General features: G+C 42.9%; 1 protein-coding gene across 2 annotated transcripts in view; it reads right to left on the reverse strand.

The window, feature by feature from the left end:
• Positions 1-516: 516 nt before the first annotated feature.
• sptbn4a (spectrin, beta, non-erythrocytic 4a) overlaps positions 517-22,126 on the reverse strand; it is a 46,785-nt gene continuing 25,175 nt past the window's right edge. For both annotated transcript variants that reach the window (XM_023962197.2, XM_023962198.2), the window contains 7 exons: positions 19,537-19,748; positions 17,739-19,180; positions 16,936-16,996; positions 16,589-16,857; positions 8,653-8,823; positions 8,525-8,567; positions 517-3,684 (listed from right to left, as the gene is read on the reverse strand). In XM_023962197.2, the coding sequence (XP_023817965.1) occupies positions 3,400-3,684; positions 8,525-8,567; positions 8,653-8,823; positions 16,589-16,857; positions 16,936-16,996; positions 17,739-19,180; positions 19,537-19,748 (2,483 nt within the window). In that variant the 3' untranslated portion in view covers positions 517-3,399. The remainder of the gene's footprint in view (positions 3,685-8,524; positions 8,568-8,652; positions 8,824-16,588; positions 16,858-16,935; positions 16,997-17,738; positions 19,181-19,536; positions 19,749-22,126) is intronic.

Genomic DNA, 22,126 nt, shown 5'->3' on the forward strand with positions numbered 1-22,126 from the left:
TTCTGTATTCCTACACTGTTCGAAGAATACATGGTTTATATATACTTGCTATGCTTATACTCAAATATACTTGATGAAATAAACTCCAGGTGTACAGGTACTACTTTGTGCAAAGGGAAGCCCCCTCCAACGGAGGATGAGGAAGAGTAAAGCCGCATAGATGAAGAGCATTAATTGATTGATTGATCTGCTGTTTTATTTTACTAATGTCTGAATTTTCTTCACATTTAATGTGAAACAAACAAAATTCTTGCTGTTAGCACAAAACCACTTGAAGCAACCGTATGTTTTTGTCTGGAGCTTGAACAGTGATGCTGTTTGAGGTGCTGGGGTGTGTGTGGGGGGGTGTCACCCTCATTCATCACGAGGTACATTGTCCTTGAGGGGCTTCTAAATTAAATGTATTATTATCGTTATGAGCAAAGGGAAGCCTTGCTTCATTTACTGACAGCAGTCTGTGACATCATTGCTGCTTGACACAACCAGAGCACACAGAGAAAGAAGACCACGGCAACATGAAGGATAAACGGATTTTATGAGACAATCCCAGACCGTAGATTTCCACACATATTAGCAGATGTTGTTCAACAAATAAATCATAATTAAAATGTACATTCTCAAAACATACAAGAAGTTGTGCAGAGTTTGTGCAGTTCAGCGGACATGAACGCTTCTGTTAAGAAACAGACCTGGCTGCATCCCAGCGCAGGCCTGGATGTGCAAAACAAAGACTGCACCAACCTTTATTTTTACTCTCACATCAACTATTTATACGTTCCTCCACTTTTCATATGGGTCTGGTCTGGAGGCTTTTCAGTGCACCAGCAGTCAGTGGAAATGTTGACGTGATGCGTGTGTGTGGAGCAGATCTGCCTTCCAGTTCAGGGGCGGGGCAACAACCCGCCTTTTCCCTCCCAACCACCCCTGCTCGTGAAGCACCTAACTGGCACCTGATCCAGGCAATATTCTGTGCGTGGGGCAGGGAAGTCTGGGAAAGATGGTTAAACGTGGCCACTCCTGGAGTCAGAGGTGCAAACAAGGATTGTCTTTAGTCTCAGGCTCTGGTGGTTCCAAAGAAAATTTGTTAGTATTAGATCTAAAATATTCAACCAAGCCAAGATTCATGTCCTTGTGTTTGTGGGCCTCACTGCTGCGGGAGGTCAAAAGACACAGCCGTGTTGGACAGGACATGCCAGTTTTTGTGTGTGTGTGCATGCGACCTGCATGTGTGACCACATCAATTCCACGTCACGTCTGCGTCAGCAAGTTTGGAGATTTATTGAATGTCATAGCAGCAAGTTGGAATGGGACGTAACAAAGACATACATGTTAGACCATCAATGTTTGCACAATATTTCTGCATTCAGTCACGCTTTCTGCTACCTATGTATGTTGGCTGAAGTGGACTTAGCCGAGTGGAAAATGCCCCTCATGTGTTTCATAAAAGTGATGGGACCTGTAACGTGGGGGTGCTGGATAGATTTCTGCCATGAATCAGGACAGTTACAAGAAAATCCTCTTCATTCAGTGCTAAAAAAAGCAAAAAAAAGTGACAAAATCTGAAAGAAACGGCCTGTACCCCCTTTTCTCTGAACCAGCAAACTGCATGACATGGCACTTGTGTAAAAACAGAGACTGACAAACAAACATTGTGAAAAAACCTTCCTCACTCCACCTGAACTCACAGAATTCAACCAGCACAGCATCTAACGCATTCTTTTGGTGTTTTAAAGGAAGACTATTAGGAAGTCCCACAGCGAGGGGCAGAATGAGATGAGGGGCGATGAAGCGCAGCAGAGGAAGAGAGTTTCTGTTGCTGCCTGTGATCCTCATTCAAAAATCTGCATGAGAAACAATAAATGCACCTGTGTCTGTCGACCAACACAGCTTAGCTTCATCCGCTGAAGCCAGGCTGTCTTGTGCTTCATCAGTGTGTAATGCATCAGTGCAGCTCCTCTTTCTCAGCTGCCAGGACCAGATCTTATTGGGGCTGTGGGACATTTTCTGATTCTCACATCAATAAATATATGCATATAAAAATACAACAAACATACCTACAGTATGTCCTGCTGCTTTTCCCTGGTAAAAGGAGTTTAATACAGCATATAGATACCGGTGTACATTTATACACGCACTAGGATTATTAGGACTTGTAATTTGCATATATTTTTTTAAATTTTAATGTCATAAACATCATTATATCAGAGTGATGACTGTTTTATTTGCAGGGTGTTACAAATGTCTAGGTTGTTCCATTGGGAGTGTTGTTTAATTGGAGCACAGGTTTCATTGGTATACATACAAAGATAGATATAAGTATATTTTAGAACTTGAGCCGTGACACTTTTAGCATGACTTGCCTCTCACAGAGCAGCTCCCACATGGCTGAGACATGGAGAGCTTCAGCTGGTTTTACAATTTAGGGCCCCACAGGCCTGATGGTGAGGGGACATTCCACAGCTGCTGCAAACTCTACATTCGGTGAAAAATGAACTGCACCACTGAAGTGCAAACAGCTGACGCACCTGTGGACATAGTTTTCTGAATTATGATATTTTAGTTGGCTCTCCTCTCCAAACCGGCTCTCCTGCAGGTGTCACATACCTCTGGAGTGCCAGAGTGCTAAAAAGAAAAAGTGCCGCCGCCTCCCAATTCACAGGGATTATTGCGGTTCCTGTGTTTAATGGGAGCACAAGCAGACTGTTCCATGCAGAGTGGAGATTTTGTCTTTGTGTCGAACAAAAAAATGCAAAACCCCAAATCTGGTCTAAAAACATGTAATCGAGACTTTAGGGGCCAGCACCCACATTCCATAACACTAGCATGACTCAAAGCAAGGCCTGTGATGGGAATACATGTGGGCATGACTATCGTACACGTGCGTGCGCTGTGTCTGGCGTGCACGCTAATCACATTGGCTTCTCTGGTTACTGCTTCTTTCCTGCCTTCATTTCTGTTTTAACAAAGAGAAGAACATAAAAAAGTGTATTGCTTCAAAAACATAGTCTTTTGTAATCTTGTGAGACTTGTGGAAGTCTGGGGTTGGTCTGGTGGGACACAGCATGACGTCTTCAAAGGTACGTACAGAAAGATGCGGTGAATCCGAGAGATTAAACGATCAACGATAGAACGGGACAGCGGCGAAACTTGTATCCGTCTGTCTCTGCGTCTGTGTGGGCCGACCCCCACGTCAACCAGCAGGTGGCACAATAGCACTGATGTATTGCATGGGTGAAGGGGGGGTCTGAGAGATTAGTCTGTCATAGTATACAATAGTCATTTCAAAGCCAGTGATGGGCCTCTGACACTGAGGTTCTGCAAACATGCTCAAACACCTCTCCCACCCTCTGCCTCCCACACCTGGTGTCTATGAAGAACATCAAAATGCAAAGAGACTCCTCATTTGCTTTTTCCAGACGTGCTGGAGCCCCCTGCCCCACCCTCCAACTTGTCTGCGATTTCGGAAGTGTCTAACTTCTCGGAGCCGTCACCTTTGTCTGACCTCTCCTCCATCTCCACCACCTCAGACCTCTCTGAGCGAGCGTCTGCATCCCCCTCGGACTTCTCCTTCCTCTCAGAGTGATCGGGGTCCATGGATGAGGTCCCCGGCTTGTCCCATTTGGCCATAGCCTCATGCTCATCTATAGAGGCGGTGATGTTCGAAGTCCAAGCTTTCAGGTCTTCCTGCAGAAGTTAACACACAGCTTAGTGAAGACCTCTCCTCCTGTGTGACACATCACCTGTTCATACTTTTAATTCTCTGATTTGAGTTTGAAATTTTAGTTCTAGAGCTACATGTCCTCTTCAGACAAAACCCAGACGGACATTGGAGAAGATGATTAGGAAGAGACTTGTTTCATGTGAGGAAACCAATTTGTGCAGATCTACTGTTCTTGTTTTTAGTCCAATACAAGATGATCTTTGCCATATTTAAGACTTTTTTTTGGTCCAAAAATACATCAGTTCTACATAACTGAAATAATCAAGTGTGATAGGTTTATTTGACTAGTAAGTAGGCAAAAAATTCTTGTGAGTTTGAAATATGTTTCAGTACGGTTATGTTTTTATTTAAAAAAAACAGTTTATAACAGAAGATGCCTCAATGTGTAAACCAAAAGGCAAAAACCATCCAACCTAGCTTCAGTAGGTCTCACTGTTATTTTCCACTGCCCTCCATCATGCATATCCTCTTTTTAACTATATGTATGATCCATAGAAATGAGGAACAATTTTATACAAAGATTCATGATAAAATAAATTCATGTATGAAGTAAATTAGGCTTAAAACTGAGTATTTCTTTATGCAAATTTTGTTGAAACAGGAGCAGATGAAAAAAGAAAAGGCTGTTAGAAGAATACGTACGTTACGTATAAACTACAGTCTGCTGGTGTCACAGGAACAGGCAGACGGCTGGTTCCAAATGCAGCAGGTTTATTAGCTCAGCTAAAAGTTCACGAAGCTAATTCAGGGTCAGGTAGTGGTCAATAACAAGCATTGGAGTGCAAGAGAAGTAACAGGGAAGGTCAGGATCCAGGTGAGATTCAGGGCAGGCGGCAGGCAATCAGTGGCAAAACAGGGTCAGGAAATCAGAAGATCAGGGGCCTCATTTATACAGGTTGCGTACGCACAAAAGAAGGCGTACGCCACTCTCTACGCAATAGTTGATATTTATAAAAAGCAAACCTGACGGGAAAATCTGCGGTCCTTCACGCAAGCTCTGACCCAGGCGTACGCACAAAAACGGGTGAAATGAGAAACGGCGACACCGTCGGCAGATGGAAGAAACGCGTGAAAGTGAAAATGACAATACTGCCTCTCAGAAATAACATGAAGACTTCACAAAGCAAGTCTTACAATTAACAGCCTACACGAACACCCGTTTGATCGATCAAGCAGTGAAACAAACAAAAAAATCAAACGAAAATTACAACAGAAATTCAAATGAACAATTATTTGCAGAAGGAAAAGTGAAATATGTTCTGCAATATTGGCATGTTGTGCAATTCATCCTCATAAATAATATAGTTAACAGAACGAAATAATGTACAAAACTGATATTCCCGTCAGTGTGTCCGTCTGGCGGAGCAGATATAGGTGCAATTAGACAGACAGATGGATAGATAGAGAGAGATGCATTAATTGTCCACTAGGGAAAGTTGTTTTCATAGTAAAACATTTCTTCATAAGCTATGGAATTATGGTATTCATGGATATGCCTTTAGTTTGTTTTATTTTTGATAAAACAATGTATGGCATATGTCTCAACCATTCAGAAAGCAACAAGAAATTACATTTGCGCTGAACAATTTCCCATTTCCACGTCGATTATTCCCGACATCTGTAGCTTGTCAGATGTAATTAAATGGAGGGAAATAAAATGCCCCATCACAATGCGTAATGACGCACAATGGCTGATCTTGCGCTCTTAGAAGATGTGGCAAATGGAAGAATTCGGATTGAACGCATCTTTAGACAGCAAGAAGACTTGCTGGCAAACGAGGATGAGTGGCTTATGAGCCGGTTCCCACTTCCTCGAGCCGTCCTGTTGGACCTCTGCGGGCTTTTGGGCCCGGCGTTACAGAGGAGCACTCGGAGGAACCACACGTGTCACCCGGTGCATCTGGCGCTCCGGTGCCCCCCCCCCCAATGGAGCGCTAGACATTTTTTATGCCTCGACTTTGATGTCCGACCATTTCTTTTTTATTTCGGCCACGGTCCGAGGTTGTGAGGCTACAGCATTTACGGCGTCTGCCGCCGTTTGCCACTCACGTGGCTTTTAGGCATTAGTAATGCCCACACTGTGCCCTCCAAACAACACTTTCCTCCTCTTTTCCACCTCGCCAACGATAAATTCTACTTCACATTGAGTGAAGTTACGTTTTTTTGATTTTCTCTCTGTGTTTGCCATGGTTTCCCAATCAATGAATATTCATATGTGGGCGTTTCATGGACTATTTATGGGCAACTATAGGCGTGTCATGAAGCCGCAAAAGCTGCGCTGCATTTAGGATTGATTGTGATTTATTAAGGGAAAGATGCGTAGGATGTGCGTGCGCACGGTTTTATAAATCCGAATATTTCTGTGCGTACGCATGTCCTATGTTTCATCCGTACGCCACTTCTGACGCAAATCCTACGCAAAGTTTTATAAATGAGGCCCCAGGTCTGGATACGACGCTCGGTAATGAAGGCAGAGTTGGACAAACAATACTTCGCACTGAGTGAGGTTCAGTGCTTAAGTATACTGTGAGTGATTGTACATGAGAGTCAGGTGTGTGGCATCCAGGACATGTGTGCTGGGGTTGCTGGGAGATGTAGTGCGGCAGGAACACTGGGGACGGCTAGCGCTGGTGACCAGGGGGGTATTCCAGGAAGCATGTTTAAATTACCCTGACTTTAAGCCTGAACTCTGGCTGAAATCCGTCTGAACTTGCTTACTCTGGGTATGTCTGTTCCAAAAGATCGGATATGAGTAGGCGTAATTACGCTCCACTTGTTAACCCTGGGTTAATGCACGTGCACAGCAAGTACATAAAGACATTCTCAATGGATCGCCGATTTCCGGAGTCAGCATGGAAACGCGTGGTGAACAAAAAAAAAGTGCTATACTTCAGTGAGACGGAGTCTGAGATTTTAATGACGGCGTATGAAGATTTTACGTCCATCAAAAAAGTAACACGGCTGCATCATCAGAAGAAAGAGTTTCTGCTTGTAGTAGAAGAACAGACAAAGTAAACGCACGAGTTTCTGATCTGATTTCCATTTTCCTTGTGACTTATATGTATATAACTTATCCAATTTTGCCAACTTAAATGAATTACTTCTATTGGTAACAAATAATTGAGTTAAATTTATTCAACCTAATTTCCTACGTCTATAAAACTCAATAATTGTTTATACAACTCAAATTTACATATTTTTCTAACTAAATGTCATATTACTCCAATTCAATTAATATTTTTTCCATCTTAAGTCATTACAATTCTTGAACTCTCATATGTCTAAGTTTGAGCCGGCAGATATACTTATTTGTATAACAATAAAAAGAACAACACAATATGCAAAGAGTGCATGAATTCAAATATGAATTTTCCATCATTGTCATAGCATTACTTTGTGGTAGGGGTGCTATATAAACTCATCATCCTCTGCCTCCCTCTCACTCATGGTGCAGAGACTTAAGCAAAGTAGGATAAAATAACTCGTCAAAACACGGTAAAACAGCTAAACAACTGAACACATTTGGTCAAAAACCCACACTTAAACCCAAATCCGTCCTGACAGGCAAACGGAATGGTATCCCACAATCCCTTGCGGTGCTGATTTAACAGCAGCACCAAAGTTACACCTACTTAATTGAATTAATTTTAAATGAAAGTAAAATAACTGTCAGAAAACTATGTGTTATTTTTAAGCTGACTGAACTAAAACAAATGATTTATCTTAACTAAAGCAAATAGTTAAGTTAGATCAAAGTAAAAAGTTTATTTTTCCAACATCTATATGTGGTCTTATCACCCTCTCATGGTGGAAAAAGTATTATCTGAGCTTCTTCATCCACTAAATCATCTTCAAATGGACACGCCATGCTGCTTCACCTCTCTGAAAACAAACTAACCTTCAGCTAAACCTGCTCCAGACCAGGTTATGTTCAGAGCATGAGTTGCTATGGCAACTTGACATACTCTGAAACATACCTCCATTTCTGGAACAGAAAGCTGCGGTTGTCCACTTCCTTATCCTCAAACTTACTGTGGGAGCTAGCATAACCTGCTTTCTGGAATAACCTCCCAGAGGGGGAGACAGAGCTCTGACTTCTGACAGCAGGTCACAAGCTTCCTGAGGGGTATTCCAGAAAGCAGGTTATGCTAGTTACCACGGTAAGATTGAGGAAGGTTAGTTTGTTTTCAGAGAGGTGAAGCAGCATGCCGTATCCATTTGAAGATAATTTAGTGGATGAAGAAGCTCAGATAATACTTTATCCCCCATGAGAGGGTGATAAGACCACATATGGATGTTGGAAAGAGAAACATTTTTACTTTGATCTAACTTAACTATTTGCTTTAGTTAAGATAAATCATTTTTTTAGTTCAGTCAGCTTAAAAATAACACGTAGTTTTCAGACAGTTATTTTACTTTCATTCAAATGAATTCAATGAATTCAATTCAATTCAACTTAAAAAGGGATAGATTCAGATATTGCTCCTTCTCTGCTCCCTTTTGGTTGCGCTGTAGCAAATCATTTACCTCCATCTAAGTCTCTCCTCTGCATCCTCTTCACTCGCACTAACAACTCTCCTGTCCTTCTTCTCTACATCAATGAACCTCCTCTTCTACCAGCATCCTCCCTGTTCCTCCTCTCAACATGTCCAAACCATCTCCATCTGCTTCCTTGTATTTATCTCCAAAACATCTATCATGATCTGTTCCTCTGATGGATTCTTTCCTGATCCAGACAAATATTTGACAACTTTTCATTCCTTTTTTCTTAACCAAATAATAGAAACACTTTAATTTTCTTACCTCATCCTTTGCGTGGAATATGAAATTGTTTCCATCGTTTTCTCTGTGAAATAAGGCAGTTTTTGTTAGAGTAGTTCTGCATTTCTGTTAAAAATGTTAACAATATTGCATCTTAAGAAGATTCTTACTGAAGGATGAAGACATTTTTCTTCTTCTTGTATCCCATGGAAGGATCGAATGAGCAGTTTCCAAGGTCAACAGGAGGCTCTCCATTATACGTTGTGCTGTGATTCCTAGCGTCCTTATAGAAAGTCAGCTTTCCTTCTTTCAGCACACAGTATACATTCACCCAGGATTTGCTGAAAAGTGTAAAAATAAACACATGTTTTGTGCATTAGGGCAGTTTTCTCAATTGTGTGATTGCTTTTACCACAAAAATGATTAAGCTTTGAAGGAAAGCTCCCAATGCTCTAGTCTATGCTTATGACTCATCACAGATACATACTGTCTTTGGCAACTGCTGACAGATGAACAACATAGTTTTGTCTGTAGAAATAAGCAGGTAAAAGACAATTTCATAGAGGTGCTATAAAAGGTTAGGCATGCAGAAATGAGATTTGTCTAAGTGCCAAAGAAAAGTTAGAGTTTAATATCAATTTTTAGCATTACGGCATCAAAGCTATTTCAAATGAAGACTACTAAACAGACAAAGTAGGTCTATAATATCATGGTAAATGGCAAATAGCAGATACTTATGTAGCATTTTTCTACAATCCTTGAAGGTCCAAGCCACGTTACAGTTACAGTCCCATTCACCCATGCACACACACTCTCTGCTGTCCTAGGCTGGCATCAAATCAGCATATCTGCATTTAAGAGAGGAATTCCAATTCTTTGTTTTTAAATGGACGTCTTTCTATTTAATAAAACACAATATGTGCAGTTTGCTGGTCATTCTACCAAATGTATGGATATTGAATGTGGCATTCCACAAAGGTCCATTTCTTTTCATTTTGTATATAACAAGTTTAAAATTTACTGAATCTTTTATTTTTTGCAGAAGACAAATGTTTTTGCTATGAAAATAATTTAAAACATTTAAAAGAAGAAACAGAGAATGAAGGGCATAAAAAAATGGTTTAAAAAATGGAAGCGGGCCGGATCCAGTCCGCCCGCCGTAGTTTGCCCACCCCTGCATTAGATGAAAATCTGTATCAACATATATGTTAAAACTAAAGTGTCCAAAAATATATTTGTGTTAATAATGTTAAGTATTTTTATCTGGTAAAACAATAAGAATGTTGTATGCGTTTACTTATTCTGACTTATTGTTTAGTGTGGGGTAATACATAGAAAACTACAATAAGGCTGCTTTGTTTCTTGCAGAAATGAATTATTTGAATGAATAGAGTTAGGTATAGAAAAAGTACAAATTTAGTATTCATTCATTTGATAATTAATTCTTCTGAGATTTGAAGACTAAATAGCACAACAAACATTGTTAAGCATGCTTAACAATGTTTGTTGTGGTTTCTTAGATGACCCCACCCTTACGTTGACGTGTTCACCCTACCATGACAGTTCTGATGATGGAAATCATAGGAGATTTAATTTCAAGTACCCAGTCATTCACACTTTTTTTTCTTTTAATAGTGTTAAACTTTGGAATTATCAACAGAATGTTTTGAAAATATTTTTCAGTTTAAAAATAATTATTGAAAAATTTGAGAGTTATTGAAATGGTTTTTAGTGTATGTTACTTCGTCTTTTTATTTTTACTTCACTGTCTACTTTTTCTTTGTTTTCTATTCATTGTGTGGGTCGTGAATAGCTAACAATGGGACCCTCTCAAGATCTGTCTGTATATGTACCACCAGCCTGAACTGTTAATACAATGCAGGATGGATCCACGCTGTCATGTCATTGACACCAAATTCTGACCCTACCATCTGAATGTTGCAGCAGAAATGGAGACTCATCAGACCAGAGAACGTTTTTCCAATCTTCTATTGTCCAGTTTTAGTGAGTCTGTTTGAAGTGTAGCCTCAGTTTCCTGTTCTTAGCTGTAAGGAGTGTTACTCCTTCAACCATGCCACATTCAAAAACACTTCAATCACTTTTCTTCCTCATTCTAACGCTTGATAAGAATTGTATTCCTCAAACTGCTCCCTTCCGTTCATAGAGTTGTAAAATTGTAAAGCTCTAAAATTTATGTTTTGTTCAGTAAATGTATTTGTATTTTTGACAAAAGGAAAAGGAGAGAAAAAAAGTATTAATCAGGTGAAAACGATCTTACATAACGTGGACAATTATAGAAACGCTGCTGTGGTCCCTACAGTCTTGTTGCACCATGATCATCAATCCATCCATTTTCAGAGCCTGCTGAGTTCCTATTTGGGGTCATGGTGCTGCTGGAGCCAATTCAGCTATTGTAGGGTGAAGGTGGGGTACACCCTCAGCAGGTTACCAGTCGGTTGCAGGGCCACATGCAGTGGGGCAAAACAGAATTTAGTCAGCCACCAATTGTGCAAGTTTGCCCACTTAAAAAGACGAGAGAGGCCCTTTAATTTTCATCATAGGTAGACCTCAACTCTTTCTCTTTCGGCTTTTCCCATCAGGGGTCGCCACAGCGAATCATCCTTTTCCACCTCATTCTATCATGGACATCTTCTACCCTAACATTAGCCAACTTCATGTCCTCTGTTAAGACATCCATGTATCTCCTCTTTGGCCGTCCTCTTGCCCTCCTGCCAGGCAGCTCCATCTCCAACATCCTTCTACCAATATATCCACTATCCCTCCTCTGAACATGTCCAAACCATCTGAGTCTGGCTTCTCTGACTTTGTCGCTAACACAGGCAACATGAGCCGTCCCTCTGATGTACTCGTTCCTTATCCTGTCTAACCTGGTCACTCCTAAGGAGAACCTCCACATCTTCATCTCCGCTACTTCCATCTCAGCCTCTTGTCTCTGTCTCACTGCTACCGTCTCTAACCCATAGAGCAGAGCTGGTCTCACCACTGTCTTGTACACCTTTCCTTTGAGTCTTGCTGGCACTCTTCTGTCACACAACACTCCTGACACTTTCCTCCACCCGCTCCAACCTGCCTGCACTCGCCTCTTCACCTCTTTTCCACACTCCCCATCACACTGAACTGTTGACCCCAAGTACTTAAACTCCTGCACCTTCTTCACCTCAGCCCCCTGTAACCTAACGCTTATACCTTGATCCCTCTCGTTCAGACACATGTATTCTGTCTTACTACGACTGACCTTCATGCCTCTTCTTTCCAGAGCAAACCTCCACCTCTCTAGCTGTTCCTCCACCTGCTCTCTACTCTCACTGCAAATTACAATGTCATCCGCAAACATCATTGTCCAGGGAGATTCCTGTCTTACCTCGTCTGTCAGCCTGTCCATCAGCATAGCAAACAAAAAGGGACTTAAAGCTGATCCTTGGTGTAGTCCCACCTCCACCTTGAACTCCTCTGTCTGACCTACAGCACATCTCACCACCGTCATACTTCTCTCATACATGTCCTGAACTACTCTGACATACTTCTCTGCCACTCCAGACGACCTCATACAGTACCACAGCTCCTCCCTCGGCACCCAGTCATACGCCTTCTCTAAATCTACGAACACACAATGCAGCTCCTTCTGACCTTCTCTGTACTTTTCCATCAACATTCTCAAAGCAAAAATGGCATCAGTGGTGCTCTTACGGGGCATGAAACCATACTGCTGCTCACAAATCTCCACCTTCTTCCTAAGCCTGGCTTCCACTACTCTTTCCCACAGCTTCATTGTGTGGCTCATCAACTTTATTCCTCTATAGTTGCTGCAGTTCTGCATGTCACCCTTGTTCTTAAAGATCGGAACCAGAACGCTTCTCCTCCATTTCTCAGGCATTTTCTCACTCTCTAAAATCCTATTGAACAACCTCGTTAGAAATTCCACTGCTGTCTCTCCTAGGCACTTCCATACCTCCACAGGTACGTCATCAGGACCAACGGCCTTTCCGCTCTTCATCCTTTTCAGAGCCTTCCTAACCTCATCCTTTCCAATCTCTGCTACTTCCTGCTCCACAACAACCACATCTTCCTCCCTTCTTTCCCTGTCATTTTCCTCGTTCATCAGCTCCTCAAAATACTCCTTCCATCTTTTCTGTACACTCTCTTGGGTTGTTAGCACCTTTCCATCTCTGTCCTTAATCACCCTTATCTGTTGCACGTCCTTCCCATCTCTGTCTCTCTGTCTGGCTAGCCTGAACAAGTCCTTCTCTCCTTCCTTTGTGTCTAACCTGTCATATAGCTCATCGTAAGCTTTCTGTTTGGCCTTTGCCACCTCTCTCTTCACTCTACGCTGCGCTTCCTTGTACTCCTGTCTACCTTCCTCAGTCCTTTCTACATCCCACTTCCTTTTAGCCAACCTCTTCCTCTGGACGCATTCCTGTACTTCCTCATTCCACCACCAAGTCTCTTTACCGTCTTTCCTCTTTCCAGATGACACACCTAGCACCTTCCTACCTGTTTCCCTAATAATTTCTGCTGTAGTTTCCCAGTCCTCTGGAAGCTCATCCTGACCACCAAGGACCTGTCTCAACTTCTGCCTAAATTCCTCACAAGTTTCTTCATTCTGTAGCTTCCACCACTTGGTCTTCTTTTCTGTTTTCCCTCTCTTCTTCTTCCTGACCTCCAGAATCATCTTACACACCACCATGCGGTGCTGTCTGGCTACAATCTCTCCTACCACCACTTTGCAGTCATTAACCTCTCTCAAATGACCTCGTCTACATAGGATGTAGTCCACCTGAGTACTCCTACCTCCACTTCTGTACGTCACTCTATGTTCCTCTCTCTTCTGGAAGTAAGTGTTGACTACAGCCATTTCCATCCTCTTCGCAAAGTCCACCACCATCTGTCCCTCCAGATTCCTTTCCTTCACACCAAACCTGCCCATCACCTCCTCATCACCTCTGTTGCCCTCACCAACATGAAAGTCATTAAAGTCTGCTCCAATAACAACTCTCTCTCCTCTGGGAAAACTCTCTATGACCTCATCCAACTCACTCCAGAATCTCTCCTTCACTTCTAACTCACAGCCAACCTGTGGCGCATACTCACTGACTACATTCACCATCACCCCTTGAATTTCTAACTTTAGGCTCATCATCCTGTCTGAGACTCTTTTCACCTCTAGAACACTGTTTACAAACTCCCCCTTCAGAATCACTCCTACCCCGTTTCTCTTCCTATCAACACCATGATAGAACAGTTTGTATCCTCCTCCAATACTACGTGCCTTGCTGCCCTTCCACCTTGTCTCCTGCACACACAGTACATCTACCTTCCTTCTCTCCATCATGTCTGCCAGCTCTCTGCCTTTCCCTGTCATTGTGCCAACGTTAAGAGTCCCTATTCTCAAACCTATGTTCCTGCCTTTTCCCTTCTCTCTCTGGCCACGGACCCTTCTGCCTCCCCTCTTTCTTTGACCAACAGTAGTCAAATTTCCACCGACACCCTGTAGGTTAACAGCATCGGTGGCGGTCGTTGTTAACCCGGGCCTCGACCGATCCGGTATGTCTAAAGTGTTGTGGATGATTCGCATGGTTATTTTGGCAATTTTTACGCCGGATGCCCTTCCTGACGCAACCCTCTCTATTTATCCGGGCTTGGGACCGGCACAGAGGCAACTGGCTTGCAACCCCTGTGGCTAGATTTAGGTAGACCTCAACTATTAGAGAAAAAATGAGGATGAACATCCAGAAAATCACATTGTCTGATTTAAAATTATTTATTTGTAAATCATGGTGGAAAATAAGTATTTGTTCACCTACAAAACAAGATTTCTGTCTCTCACAGACCTGTAGCTTCTTCTGTAGAGGATCCTCTGTCCTCCACCTGTTACCTGTATTACTGACTCCTGTTTGAACTGGTTATCTATATAAAAGACACCTGTCCACAACCTCAAACAGTCACACTCCAAACTCCACTATGGCCAAGACCAAAGAGCTGTCCAAGGACACCAGAAACCAAATTGTTGACCTGCACCAGGCTGGAAGACTGAATCTGCATCAGGTAAACAGCTTGAGGTGAAGAAATCAACTGTGGGATCAATTATTAGGAAATGGAAGACATACAAGACCACTGATAATCTCCCTCCATCTGGGGCTCCCCCCAAGATCTCACCCCATGGGGTCACAATGATCACAAGAACCGTGAACAAAAATCCCAGAACCACACGGGGGACCTAGAGAATGACCTGCAGAGAGCTGGGACCAAAGTAACAAAGGCTACCATCAATGAGACACTACACCACCAGGGACTCAAACCCTGCAGGGCCAGACGTGTCCCCCTGCTAAAGCCAGTACATGTCCAGAACCGTCTAAAGTCTGCTAGAGAGCATTTGGATGATCCAGAAGAGGATTGGGAGAATGTCCTATGGTCAGAAGAACAAAATATATTGTTTTGGTAAGAACTGTACTCGTCGTGTTTGGAGGAGAAAGAATGCTGAACTGCATCCAGAGAAGACCAAACCTACTGTAAAGCATGGGGGTGGAAACATCATGGTTTGGGGCTGTTTTATCAGCAAAGGGACCAGGACGACAGATCCATGTAAAGGAAAGAACGAATGGAGCCATGTTTGGTCAGATTTTGAGGGAAAACCTCCTTCCATCAGCATTGAAGATGAAACATGGCTGGGTCTTTCACCATGACAACAATCCCAAAACACTGACCGGGTAACAAAGGAGTGGCTTCATAAAAAGCATTTCAAGTTTCTGGAGTGGCCTAGCCAGTCTCCAGATCTCAACCCCAAAGAAAATCTTTGGAGGGAATTAAAAGTCTGTGTTGCCCAGGAACAGCCCCAAAACATGTCTGCTCTAGAGGAGATCTGCATGGAAGAATGGACCAAAATACCAGCAACAGTTTGTGAAAGACTTACAGAAAACATTTGACTGCTGTCATTGCCAACAAATGGTATAGAATAAAGTATTGAGTTAACAGCATTAAGTGGGAGAACTTGCACCATTGGTGGCTGACTAAATACTTTTTTGCCCCACTGTCCTCACTCGTACATTCACACCTACAAGCAATTCAGGGTGGCCATGTTTTTGGACTGTGGAGGGGAGCTGAAGGGCCTGGAGAAAACACACACAGGGAGAACATGCAGACTCCCTACAGAGGGGCCATGCTGTAAGGTGGGAGCTCTAACCACCGAGCTAACGTGCAGCCTCCTGCACTATAACCAGGTAAATGTTAAAATAATTCAGTTGGTTCTTAGCCCATAAAAACCAATGGTGACATCGGTGTAACAGAAATATTAGAAATAGGTTCTGTGGTCCACTTGGTTTGTGGTAAAAAACACATACTTTTAGTTTTAAGAAAAAGTGAGTCTGGGTTCTTATGGGTTAAAGGGAAAAAATGCTTTGACTATGCCAAAAGGTTTAAAGTTTGAGTTATGAATGAATAATAATAATAATAATTGATACTTTATTTATCCCACATGGGTAAAATTCTTCTCCGCATTTTGACCCATCCCCTGGGGGTAGCAGTGAGCTGCAGACTAGCCACGCTCGGAGGGGGGCCACTGGCTGGGGAGAGCGGGGATCAATCCGCCAACCCTTCGGTTGTTGGACGACCTGCTCTACCGCCTGAGCTAAACTTCTGTTTGAGCTGTTCTCCAAGTGTTCCCAGTGGTTCTTTAAATTATGATTATGCACTTTTTAGCCAAAATTCTGGGTCGTTTTCTAGATCATAGTTTCTGCAGAGCAGCAGGAGTTCATCAGAAATTCAACTGTGTTGTGGGCGGGATTGTTGGTGCAGAGCAAATCTCACCCCCACTTCCCATTATTCGTCTGTCTACAGGCTCTCCTGCTAGCTTACTGCCCCTCACACCCACCAACCTAATATTACTGGTGCAACAAAAACAATGAGCAATATCAGATTTATCCAGTCGTCCAGTTTAGATCCAGATTCCAGCTCAGACGAGGAAAACAAAGACGGATCTAAGTTTAAGCAAGGACGTGGTCTTTAGTAAGACATTATGACTGGAGCTAAAACATAGCTGTTTGAAAAGAGCCTGGGACTGTGTTTGGTATTATTTCTTAGAGATGAATGTACCTGTTGGGGCTCCTCTGTTGAGCTTCAAGCTCAGTGCTGGTGGCCTTTTTACGATAGAGGAAGCCTTCATTATGGGCAGTGTGTGAAGGCGGCTGGGGGGTTGTCGGGGCACCAGTTGCTGGGGCAGAGCGAGAACGGCGAGTTTCTTCAGGTTCTTTTGGGCGAGGTCGTCTTCTGGGTTTGGGGCGGTCTCGAGCACGAGGGCGTCCATCAAAGCGAGTTACAGGTGCTGAGAGGCTGCTAGGAGGTCGATAAGGCTCTCCTCGTGCCTGAATGTGACACCAAGCAATAATATAAGGAGAAGTAATACAATATCACTGTCAGATGATGTATGTAACCCTACTTACATTTGCTGCTTCTCTCTCTTGAGCCTGCTCCACAATTTCTGCCATGGTAGATCTCTTCTCCCTGTGGGCCAACAGAAGTTAAAACACTTGCAGCAAATAATCATAAATGTTCAAGAAGACCTGGTTGCAGACAACTTGGCACCCTGACATCACTGGCCAGAACCAAAAACCCAGAGGCGGGAGTACATGATCCCTCCCCCACCCCACCCCCATTTCAGTTGGAAAATACTCTTATTTTGTTCCAAAAACACTAACTTAACCAGCGACCCTAACAGTTCTTAGTTTTTTATTAGCTTTAAGCATTTAAACTTTAAGATCGGAGATGTCTGTGCCAACGCCTGCTTTGCTCTGACCGTAACTCCTAATGCGATCAATGTGAATCAGCTGATCGGAAGAGAAAGGGGCCTTTGTGCCGATATGCATACAAAGTTTTAAATACCGACGCAAAGCCACTTTTCTCCACAACAGAATACAGAAAAGTTACAGTTGTGCAGAAATGTAAACACTGGAGCTGAAGCTCTGGTGTAACAGTTTTTCAAATCCAAACACTTTTGTTCATTTACTTTTTGAAAGGAATAAAATTATAACCCCTTTTGCCCCATTTTATCCTTGTGTTGGACATTGAACAGCGGATTTACATGAAAAATTTTAGTAAAAGGTGCCTCATATCTGAAAACGTGTAGAATTTCCATTTCCGGCTAATGATGTCTTGCCGCCATCTTGTCTGAGACCACGTCTCTTTCTAAAGATCTCCAGGATCCTGCTGATGAAGCACAGTTAGAAAAAAAATTGTTGTCAAGTACCCTGAGCGTTTGTCGGATCCGTCCTTAACAGAGCCCTCTAGATCGCTTGAGTCTTGTCTCTGTAGTCTCTGCTTGTTGCTCCCTTCCTGTTCACTGGATGACTGCCTCTCCATACGCCTCCGATAACGCTCCTGTCGCACAATCATTGGCAGCTCATTTAACCGAGCTTGTATTTCCTGTTCACTGGAGGTTTGTCTTCCTAGTTTGTATTCCCTTTCTCGTCTCAAATGGTCCATCTGAGGATCAGAGCGGCTGCCTCTGGGATCCCTCTGGAGACGGCCATGGAGCAGCTCCAGTCCTGACTCTGGCCCAACCATGTCGGCCATTGGGATGTCTCCAAACTGTTCTCGCTGCATCCTGCTGGCCTCCAGCAGGGGGTTTATAGCTTTGTGGATGTGATTGATCCTGGGCTGCATGAAGTCAGCTTTCAGATGCTGCCATGCATATGCCATTTTAGGGTCCATAATGCCACCACTTTGTGCCAGGTAACCTGAGCTCCCTAGACTTCCACTACTGTAATGATTTTGTGCCAGATAGCTTGAGCTTCCCAATCCACTGCTTTGATAATTCTGTGCAAGGTATCCAGAACTTCCCATGTTGGGTTGTTGGACCAAGTACCCAGAACTTCCCATGTTGGGTTGTTGGACCAAGTATCCAGAACTTCCCATGTTAGGCTGTTGGGCCAAGTACCCCGAGCTTCCCATATTGGGCTGTGGGGCCAAGTACCCAGAACTTCCCATGTTCAGCTGTTGGGCCAAGTACCCAGAGCTTGCTATGTTAGATGGTTGGGCCAAGTATCCAGAGCTCTCAATGTTAGGCTGTTGAGCCAAGTACCCAGAGCTTCCAATTCCAGGTTGTTGTCCAAAAAAACTGGAACTTCCCAAATTTTGTGGAGATGAGTAGCCAGGGCTTCCAATACCTCCACTGCTTGGCTGCTGAGCTATGTTACCTGAACTTCCTAACTTGCCGCTGCTTGGATGATTTTGAATACCACTCACAGTGGTGCTTCCAAAATACCATGAGCTCTCTGCACTACCACCAGGTAGATTATTTTTCCCTTGAAAGGTAGAGGTGTCTGTCCCTCCAATCTGGGATGCAGAGAAATTGGGGTTATTTGCTCCTGCAGTTGCTGGTTGCTTCATTCCAAGGTATGAGGTGTTCACCAACCCAGCGCTCCTTTGCTCCAGCCCTTGGTAGCCTGATCCATTTAAAACTGGGTTGTAGCTGGAAAGTGATGATGACAATCTTTGTGTTACTGAGCTGTTGCCCAAATCCAAACTGGTTTGTAATGGTTTGGGTTCTATTTGAGCATGTACTGTCTGCCTCAAGAAGGAGGAGGTTGCACTGGTTGAAGGAACACTGGGAGTCAAACAAGAAAGAGGGAACATCCTTCGACTGGAGAGTGGAATTTTCTTTTTGTCCTCCTCTTGTTTCTTTTCAGCCTACAAAGAGAATTTGATAAATAAGTGATGGAAGTACATACAACTAAATAAAGCTAGGTAGAAGGATTTGTATAATGCAATTGCAGCACAAATAAACACACAAGGCATGTGTTCTAGACTTACTTGTATGTTGTTCAAAATATATTAGGAATATAGCATAGGAGCAGAGAGGTTGCAGAAGGAGAGCATTTATTGCATGCAGGTCATGTCAAAGACATAAGATCATAATGATGCAACTGATGGCGTGTGCTAATGTCTGCTAAGCACATACAACATTTTAAGGCTGAATTTTCTGTGGCAGCATTGAACTGGGACTCCACCAAACTGATTAAACATTTATCTGTACTGAAGCTTACTGCAGAAAGCTGGCGGAGGGAGCTGAAGCGTTCTTTCCAGGTTACAGCAGCCTTGCGGAAGGCCTCGTGCCGAAGTATGAGCTGCTCAACCTCATCGGGGTGGGTGGGGGCCTCTCCTCCCTCTTTCTGCTTAGAGGTGATCAGGGGCTCCTTAGCCTTCAGCCAAGCCTCTGCCTTTACAGTCTCTTGGGCAAACTGGAACCTTTCTTGTTCTGGAAGTGACAGCAGATAAAAAAGAAACTTTAACATCCCAATAGTTTTTCCTTATATTTGCTAAAGTGACAATCTTTTGCATACTTGAATGTTTGTGAACATCTATACAGTGATGTAAATAAATTTTTGATCCCCTGCTGATTTTGTAGTTTTGCCCGCTTAATGTGCTATCATAGATGACCCCACCCTTACATTGACGTGTTCTCCCTACCATGACAAAGGTGGATAAAGGTGGAAAGATTTCATGTAATCCATGGACACCAGTGAAGATCACAAATCATTGAAGAAAAAAGGTTCAGAGCACTGTCTAGTGGGTCTAGATGACCCAACTCCCAATGTTAAAGTGCAGAGGATAGCACAAGGGTTACAAAGAAATCGACAGTCTGTCATCCTAATTGTATGTTCATTTGCACGGTGAGAGATAGAAAATCCGGAATAAAATCAAGGAGTCGACTTTAAAGAAATTACACAAATAAAAACTTGTAACTTTGTGGTAAAACCCTTCTGATGCTGCTTTCACACCGAATGCGATTCACGCATAATATTCGTGTCGGCTGCCTCTATTTAGAAACTTGCCGAATTTTCTGTTTCACGCTTGCACAATTAAATGTTTCTATAAACTTGACGTGGGAGGAGCTACTGTCAAATGTTCTTAGCCTGATAGCGTCATGGAGCAGGGTCTGTGTTTCTCATTTACAATGCCTGGAAGACACAGATAATGTTGAGGTTTATTTATTTTAAAAAACTCTACGAAAGCATCAGTTATCATGTCTTCATGTCTGGGTTCATGACATCATTCAGAGACTCTCTCAGTACGGTCCACTTCACCCTTGCTGCCGGAGCTGAATTTGAATGACGGCCACTTTCAACGGTACTTCTGTGCCTTTGTGACCCAGTTTGAAGACTCGCAGTCCCACATTAGTCCAAGGTGGGGAAAAATAAGAAGACATTACAGGAAGTTTTTTTATTATAATCTTAATCCAAATAATAAAATTATCATAAGGTTCTGTGGGAGAACAATATGCTTCTCCTCCATGTTGTATTTGAACTCCACCTGACGCTGATCTCTTCATTGAACACATTAAGTCACATCCCCAAAGCTGAATCCCTGATGGGTTGAAGCGACGCGTCGTCCTCGTCAAAGTTTAGATTTTTTAACTCTGGACACACTGTGATGCCGAATCATGCCGCGACACTCAAATTGTGCTGCAGGACCTTACATTGACTTGACAATAAAACTGGAGCCCTCCTCCACACGAATCAAGTCTGGTGCGAAAGCAGCTTTAGCAAGCACAGAGGTCAGATGTTTCTTGTAGCTGATGAGCAGGTTCCTGTACATATCAGGAGGAATTTTGGTTCACTCTTTTTGCAAATCAATTCTAAATCATGTACTTCTTCTTCGGCCATTCCTTGGTTGCCTTGGCTGTGTTTAATCCCGTTGGAAGACCCATCCACCACCCATTTTAAGCCTCCTGGTGGATAGGAGGAGATTCTCACTCAGGATTTGATGGTACATGGCTCCGCCCATATTATCTGGCCCATGATGCTCTCCCATACATACACAAACATACATGCTTAAGTAGTCTTGTACAGACCCCCCCCCCATAGCATAATGTTTCCACCTCCATGCTAGACAGTGGGGATGGTGTTCTTGGGATCACAGGCACCATTTCTCTTTTAACAAACACGACGGGTTGAGTTGATGCCAAAGAGCTCCATGTTGGTCTGATTTGACCACAGGACCTTCTCCCAGTCTCTCTCATGAAGGGGTTCATTGGCAAACTTCAGGCGGGTCTGGACATGCATCTTCTTAAGCAGGGGTTCCTTGCAAATACTGCAAGATGTTAATTCATTGCTCTGACAAGGATGAAGGAAGGAGGAAAAGTAGAAAAAGGGCTACTCTTCTGACAATTGTAATAATTAGTGCTAACAATTATTATTTACATATTTCAACCCCTCCTTTTTCTTTGGCTCACAGAAAGTCCATCTGCATTCACACTGAAATGAACTGGACCATTGTTCCTTTGCAAGTGAAAAATGTCCCTTGTTGTCAAGTGGGCTACAGTTTTTTTCTTTGTTGGTGCACACCAGAATCAGGTGAGCCTTTTCACCTGCCAAACAAAATACATCAAATCAACTTGGCTGCAGTAGGGAAGGGATCAGTATTTAAAAGAAGCAGGTGAGTACCATGTATTTGTACAGTGAGAAGATGCATTTTAGGTGTTAAAACAAAGTTAACAATTTGTTTTGAAATGACAGAAACATTAGTTATAGCAGTTATAGGGTCTGACTTTAATTGATGTATGGTCCATCTCTAAATGTTGTAGAGGGCCATTATTCCACCTCTTTCTCCCTGCATTATAAACATCTAAAGTAT

Source organism: Oryzias latipes, chromosome 14 (genome assembly GCF_053564925.1).
Source record: "Oryzias latipes strain Hd-rR chromosome 14, Olatipes_Hd-rR_3.1".
NCBI lineage: Eukaryota > Metazoa > Chordata > Actinopteri > Beloniformes > Adrianichthyidae > Oryzias > Oryzias latipes.